At 43.4% G+C, this 8,096-nt stretch overlaps 1 protein-coding gene across 1 annotated transcript; it reads left to right on the top strand.

Moving 5' to 3' along the window:
* The first annotated feature begins 4,611 nt into the window (after positions 1-4,611).
* LOC127622834 (extracellular calcium-sensing receptor-like) lies at positions 4,612-8,096 on the top strand. The gene is made up of 6 exons (XM_052096936.1): positions 4,612-4,733; positions 4,867-5,155; positions 5,412-6,221; positions 6,458-6,682; positions 6,969-7,092; positions 7,195-8,096. Exons 1-6 carry the CDS (start codon positions 4,627-4,629, stop codon positions 8,094-8,096), a joined length of 2,457 nt encoding a protein of 818 aa, XP_051952896.1. The 5' UTR covers positions 4,612-4,626.

Raw genomic sequence — 8,096 nt, 5'->3', positions numbered from 1 at the left:
TATCTTTAAAATTCGGCCAATCGGTACCCAAGATTAGCGGATGGGTGAGGCGGGGACTAACCGCTGCCTCCACACTATGGTTTTTTTCCCTGAATTTAATCGCCAAGGTCACCACGGGATACTTGTGAACATCCCCATGCACACAACTCACCCTCACCAGTTTAGCTACACCCAAAGCCCCGGGTTGAACCAAGCGTTGGTGGATGGTGGTCTGGTTACAGCCGGTATCCAACAATGCTTGGTATGTACCCCCCTGGATCCTTACCGGAACACGGTACGCTCCAGCCCGATCGGGGGCAGCCTGCGGGAAGTCGGAGACCCGCACCACCGTCCCTATTTCCATCAGCGGACACTGATCCCGGAAGTGGTCCGGGTCTCCGCACCTCCAGCAGACCAGCCCAGGCACCACGGCCGAACCCGTGCTGGCGGGCGCCCCCACCTGAGGAGGAGAGCGGCTGAAGGACGGGGAAGGGGTAGGCGGGTTTTCCCACGGCCGGGAAGCTGGTCTCGTGAATCCTCCGCGCCTGCGGGGGGCAGGAACAGACCCTGGGGAGAGAGCAGAACGAGAGGGAAGAGGGGAGGGGAGAAAAACAGGGGAAGACACAGGGGAAGGGAGAGAGAGAGAGAGGGCTCCGCCCTGGGAATCGCCGCCATGTGGTCCTCCGCGAGCCGTACGGCTTCCTCCAGCGACGCCGGGCGGTGGCACTGGACCCACTCCGCAGTTTTCCGGGGCAAGCGCTGGACAAACTGCTCCAGTACCACCCGATCGACCAGCTCCTCGACGTCGCGGTCCTCCGCAAACAGCCACCTCCGACAGGCATCACGGAGCCGCTGGGCGAACGCAAACGGGCGGTCGGATTTATCCAGTTTCAAGGCCCGGAAGAGCTGGCAACTTTCTTCCGGACTCCGACCAACCCGTTGCAGGATGGCTCTCCTCAGGTCGGTATAAGCCAGGAGGCTTGCTGCCGGAAGCTGTTGTGCCGCGAGCTGTGCTTCCCGGACAAGAGAGGGACGAGGCGGGCTGCCCACTGGTCGCTGGCCAACCCCAAATTCCCGCCGTGCGTTCAAAGAGGTCCAGGAACGCCTCTGGATCATCTGCCGGCCCCATCTTCTGTAGCGAGGGTGGGGGCAGTGTGGCGCGGGGGTCCGGGGTCGCGGCTGCGTCTGGAGCAGCCTCCTGGCTGAGGAGGCTCTGGATGGCAAGCCGGTCTTCTGCTTGAGCCCGCATTATTTCAAAGAACCGGCGATCCTGGTCCTGTCGGAGCTCCACCAGAGCCTGTTGGTGTCCCTGATGGAGAGTAGCGAGGGACTGGAGGACTTCCGCCAGCTGGGAGGACTCTATGGGGCGACTCTGCTCCATAACTTGGGAAAAAAGATGTTCCTTCTAGTCCCGGGTTTCGGCACCAGTGTGAAGTGGACCAAGGAAGGGACAGAAACAGATGTCAGCTTAAGGGGTAAGCTTTATTATTACAGTTAATTTAGTTTACAACTATTCTGTGCTTCGTGTCAGGCTCTCTCCCCATGCTCTGTGGCTGCTGGCTTTTTATCCGCTCTCCTCATGCTACTGCAATTAGAGACAGGTGTTAGACATAATTTAGCTCAGGTGTGGGCGCCCTTACCGCTTTTCTCTCCCAGACGGGCGCTTGACCACGCCCCCGCTGCCAGTGTTACTAAAGAGAGGCATTAAATGAATGGCAAAAAATGGGAAACAGCAGTCTCTCACATTTTTTGTGTGCAATGTGTGACTTAAAATTGAGATGTATGTTGGGGGCTAATCACATGGATTTTATCAGACCCTGAAGAATACACTCAAAATTGGGACAAGTGGCTCAAGCCACTATTATTTGCAGTATGAGACGTCCCGCAACCCTTCACTGGGTTCTCCCCATTTAAATTATTGTATGGGCATTGTCTGTGCGACGTGCTCAACGTCCTATGGGAAAATTGGTCAGTTTGATTTGTATAGCACCTTTCACAACACACATTGTTTCAAAACGGCTTTACAGAAGGTCAAGCATTAACAGAAGATAAAACTGTAATGCCTATAATGTCTATGAGTCATCATTATGTAATTAGATAAAATACGATTGTGAATTGTGTTTAAAAATAAACAATTAAATAATAATTGTATTTATAAGCCCAGTGAGCATGCTGATGGTGACTGTGACAAGGAACACAAATAAGATGTTGGTTAATGGGAGAAAAATAACCTTGGGAGAAACCAGACTCACTGTTGGGGCCAGGTCCCCTCTGGCTAACATCATGACTATAATGCCAATATTAATTATGTATAGTGCAATTCATGGTTTAAAATGATTAAACTAAGTAAGTGAAATTACGAAAATATACAGCGTGTCCTACGCAGGCGCGTTCGTCGACCCCAGAGGACAGTGTTTAAGAAATTCAATATGTTCTTGACCTGAGAGCAAAACTCCACACACTGGAACAATTAACAAATGAGAATTTGCTCCAGGCTCAAGAACGTCAAAGTCAGCTGTATAATAGGGGTACTTGGCTATGGGAATATACGGGAAAGTCCTTGTATTGCTCCCTACATCGAGCTCTAAATTACTTGCCAAGTGGCAAAGACACTTTGAGGTCACAAAATGAGTTGGGAAAATAAATTGTGAGGTGAAACGAATGGATTGAGGCAGAGAATGTCAGAATTACCACCTCAACCTCCTAAAACCATGGAGAGAGGTGGTCCTTGTGACTTAGGCAATGGTGGTTCCAGAGAGGGAGGAGCACGGACCAGAGGTGCATTTAAAAGTGACCGATCGAGTCAACCCAGTCACCTCTCGCTAGCCCAAATCACAGAGTTTGCCAGGTTGCTAGGAGAATGCTCCGACAATATGTAGTTGTCCATAACGATTATCTGTGCACAAAACAAATGTGTTCAGGATGAATTAAAGGCCATGCTGGATATGGGGGTAATAGTAGAATCCCACAGTGGCTAGGCCAGCCTGGTGGTTTTGGTTCAGAAGAGCGGCGGTGCGGTCTGGTTCTGTGTGGATTATAGAAAAGTCAATGGGGTGTCTAGATTTTATGTGTACCCGATGCCTCAGATTGATGAGATGCTCAATCGGAAAGGCACGGCTCACTTTTATTCAACACTGGATTTAATAATGGGATATTGGCAGATCCCTTTAACTCCCATGTCCTGTGACAAAGACCGTATTTTCCACACCGTTTGGATTACACCAATTCGTGACACTTCTGTTCGGTTTGATTGGGGACCCGTCTACGTTTCAGTGGCTCACTGACCGAGTCTTCAGACTGCATGCTGCTTACGCTACTGCCTATCTCGACTACATCATTATTTACCTGCAACATCTGAGGGCTATCCTGAGGTCATTGAGACAGGCGGGAAACCTAAAGATGTGCACAACTGGCCAGTTGAAACTACAGTATATTCCACTTGGGTCGTGTTTGTTTGCAGCCTACAAACAAACTGACAGCTAGAATGCAAGGATCTGCAAAGCTGTCTTTGCTGCACGTGGAAGATTTTTTTTTATGAGAACCCTTTGAAGTAGTTTAAGAAGTTCTTAAAACTTTTTTCAAATTATCTAATTTTTCACATTATAAATATCCTGACTATACATTGTGAACAGTTGAATGCCACTTTGGTGAATAAAAGTACCAGTTTCTTTCCATAAGAGCAAAATCTGTACATTATTATTTTTGGGCACCAGTGTAGTTATTAGACTTGGTAAAAATATATAGTAGGCCTAATGTATAAGATATGTTACATCAGGGGTGCCCAATACGTCGATCGCGATCTACTAGTCGATTGCAAAGGCAATGCTGGTAGATCGCACAAAATTTAAATGTACTTTCCTTAAATTTTTATAAAAAGAAATATAATGTCTTTCCTTCTTTTAGTTTCTGTCTGACTTGCACTTGACGAGTAAATATTGACCAGGCGAGAATTTTGTTTATTCAGTTGCCATGACAACTAGGTTTGCGCATACGTGCCTTACAAGGGCTTCTGAGAACAGAGTGCGAAATTGCGATGCTAGCAGTGTTTGAGACCTGCTACAAGCAGCTACTGCCCGGATTATGCTAAACTGTCTGATTCCATTCAGTGCAAGTCATCAGAATAAGGTAAATGCCCTGACTATTGTAATCTATTGTGCTGTAGGTGTTTTGGGTTTAGTTTTAAACTGAATGATATCAACATTGAACATTATTATAAATTTTTTTTATTAAATAGAAGATGAATTCCATGTAGGGATACATGCAGTATACAACAAGCATTTTCTTTTTTTAAATTAAACTGTGTTTTTTTTAGTTGGTAGATCTTATTGAGTTGGTCATTTAAAAGTAGATCATCACGTAAAAAAGTGTGGGCACCCCTGTGTTACATGATCAGCAATACTGTTTCTGTTGGTCGCATCATGGGTAAAATCAACGAGCACCTGATTTGATGTATTACTCAGGAGGATATAATTCATAATGAGAATGGCTAACATATAAAACAAAGGGCAACACAAGCATCTTCCTGTCTTTTGTGTTGTTGAGTTTAAAAGAATAATGATTCATATTTTTTTCTCTGTTTTTCACCTCTCCAGTGCAGCTGTTTCTTTAGACTGCTCCCCACAGGGTGACTTTGATCTGCCAGTGTTCATGACTAGTGGAGACTACACAATAGGGGGAATTTTTCCTTTGCATTACAGAGTAGAGCTTCCACCTTCAGGCTACAAAAAGAGACCTTTGGCAGCACAGTGTCGAGGGTAAAGAGAGTTTTTCCTGAATAATTGAATTTTTTGGTCTGTTGTTTAAGTTTATAGAAATTGAAAGAAAATTCAACTATGAGATAACCATCCATTGAATTTTTACAAACTGCTGTAACTGTTTTATATGCAGGTTTGACCCTAGGGCCTTTCGCTGGGCTCTCACTATGAAGCTTGCTGTGGAAGAGATAAACAACAGAAAAGACCTCCTGCCAAACCATACTTTGGCTTACAAGATATTTGATTCCTGTGCCACCCCTGTAACGGCTCAGAAAGCAGTCCTGGCAGTGCTGAATGGGCAGGATGTTGTTCAAAGTTTTATTTGTTCTGGAGCTGGCCCTTTATTAGGTTTAATAGGGGAATCTGGATCCTCACAATCCATTGTTGTCTCCAGAACTCTGCAGCCCTTCAGAATCCCCATGGTAAATAGATACCGTTTTACTCGCTTTTACGCTTTTTCCTGTATTTTTGAAGTTTATTGTTGATTAAAGTGTTTTATCTTTCAGTCTTATATTTCTTATATATGGATTAATAATTATCAACTTAAATATTTCATTTCTTTTTATGAACATATATTATATGCTCTACTGTCAATTGCTCACATTTTTCAGGAATGCATGTAATGTTTGGAACTGAGTAACACTTTGTTTTCTGTTTTATTTCTATATATATATATAGATAAGCTATTTCTCAACCTGCTCTTGTCTAAGTGATCGGAAGCAGTTTCCAACATTTTTCAGAGTGGTCCCCAATGACAATTACCAGGTCAAAGCTATCGCACAGCTCTTGAAGAAATTTGGCTGGACATGGATTGGTGTGGTGACTGAAGACCATGACTACGGCAGGTTTGCTTTACAGGGCTTAAAGCGAGAAATTGAAAATGCTGACATATGTTTGGCTTATCATGAAATGATCCCTAAAGACTACAGCCGGGAAAAGGTCCTTAAGATTCTGAATGTAATGAAGGAATCCACAGCTAAGGTAGTTGTTGTTTTTTCAGGAGAAGGTGAATTTGATCCTTTTTTGAAAGAGTTTATGACTCAAAATATCACAGGAATTCAATGGATTGCAAGTGAGGCTTGGGTTACAGCCTCAATATTAGCGGAAACATATCCATTCCTTGAGGGCACAATTGGGTTTGCAGTCCGTCAAGGACATATTCCAGGTCTAGAGGATTATCTCAAAACAGTAAATCCAGAAAAGTACCCATTTAACCCTCAAGTTCAGGAGCTGTGGGAAGCTTTATATGGCTGCTCTCACATATCCACTAACTTGAACAGTCATCTGCCCTCCTGCACAGGGGAAGAAACTCTCAGAAAAGAGCATTCTGCCTACATGAATACTTCCAGCCCTCGTGTGAGCTACAATGTGTATAAAGCAGTGTATGCCTTTGCTCATTCTCTGCATAATCTCATTCACTGTACACCTGGAAATGGGCCATTTGAAATGTTCTCATGTGCAGACCTCAACAATGTGTTTCCATGGCAGGTAAAAATACCACAGGGTTTGATGAGAACTGATAATCAAACAGAATTGTAATGAATATAATGTTCTGTATCAATTATTTCTTAAAATTAATCTACCTTAATTAAACTCCACCAACAAATTCAATCTCACTTTGTTGTACTTTTTAAACCCAAATGTCTGCCCTTTTCTCAGTTTCTTTCTTCTTGCTTATTTTTATTTATTTTATATTTTTAATTTTATTTTATTTTACATAAAAGCTTCAGCATTATTTACAGGACGTCTCTTTATCTATTTCTGGAGAAGAAGTAAACTTTGATGTTAAGGGAGATTCAATTCCATCATATGATTTGATAAACTGGCAAAGACAGACAAATGGAGATATTCTGTTTGTTAAAGTGGGCCTGTATGATGGTGCTCAGCATACTGGGAGAGAACTGGTGTTACATGAACAAGCCATCATGTGGTCTAACCAACAGAGCAAGGCAAGGTGTTGACTGTGTACTGCACTGCCATCTGTTGTTCTTTGAAAATGGGTGGCAATATGAAATCATTGAGCCCCCATTAGTATAATAAAATTGTATACTATGTAAAAAAAATACAAAATCTGCTAAATGTAAAATAATTGCACTGTAAATTAAGGAAATCTTAAATTAAAGGCTCCCTTTTGTGACATTTATTCTCAATATTTAAAAGTAATTTGCTGACAATACATTTAGTTTTTCATAGACTCACAGATCAATTTTAAAATAAATATAATTTTTGATATAGGTACCTGTGTCTGTGTGCAGTAACAGCTGCACTCCAGGATTTAGGAAGGCTGTCAGTCACGGGGAGCCTCTGTGCTGCTTTGACTGTGTTCCGTGTGATATTGGCAAGATCAGTAATCAGACAGGTGAGAGCACACTCCTGTATGTTATTCTATGGAAAAGTGAATATAAAGACTCCCCTAAACCATTTCTTCATGCTGTCAATACGTTTTTGATAATTTTTTCAGATTCAATAGATTGTCTATCATGCCCTGAGGATTATTGGTCCAATGCAAATGGAACAGTGTGTATACCAAAGCTAGTTGAGTTTCTCTCACATGATGCAATGGGAATCACCCTGACTGTGATAGCTGTTGTGGGAGCCTTTCTGACTATCACAGTGCTGCTGATATTTCTGTATAACAGCGGAACCCCTATAGTCCGTGTCAATAATTCAGAGCTCAGTTTCTTCATCCTGTTGTCCTTGACTCTTTGTTTTCTGTGTGCTCTGGTGTTTATTGGGGAACCAACATCCTGGTCATGTATGCTGCGACACACTGCCTTCAGCATCACTTTCTCCCTCTGCATCTCCTGCATTCTGGGCAAGACTTTAGTGGTGTTGGCAGCTTTCACAGCTACCCAACCTGGAAACAATATCATGAAATGGTTGGGCCCCACACAGCAGAGAATCATAATTTTCAGCTGCACTCTCATCCAGGTGGTGATTTGTACTGCTTGGCTTGTAGTATCGCCTCCTTTCCCCAACAGAAACACTAAATATCAACAGTCCAAGATCATCCTGGATTGCAGTGTGGGCTCTGATCTGGCCTTCTGTTGTGTACTCGGATATATTGGCCTCTTGGCTTGTGTTTGCTTCTTTCTGGCTTTTTTGGCCCGGAAGTTGCCAGGCAATTTTAATGAGGCCAAGTACATCACTTTTAGCATGCTTATTTTTTGTGCTGTGTGGCTGGCCTTTATACCAGCATATGTGAGTTCACCTGGTAAATTTACAACTGCTGTGGAGATTTTTGCTATTTTAGCTTCTAGTTTTGGCCTGCTTCTCTGTTTATTTGCCCCGAAATGTTACATTATTTTACTGAAACCTGAGAAGAACACCAAACAACATTTAATGGGAAAAGTTGTGAAATAA

The sequence above is a fragment of the Xyrauchen texanus genome, chromosome 29 (assembly GCF_025860055.1).
Source record: "Xyrauchen texanus isolate HMW12.3.18 chromosome 29, RBS_HiC_50CHRs, whole genome shotgun sequence".
Taxonomy (NCBI): Eukaryota; Metazoa; Chordata; class Actinopteri; order Cypriniformes; family Catostomidae; genus Xyrauchen; species Xyrauchen texanus.
This window is presented reverse-complemented; position numbering and strand designations above follow the sequence as displayed.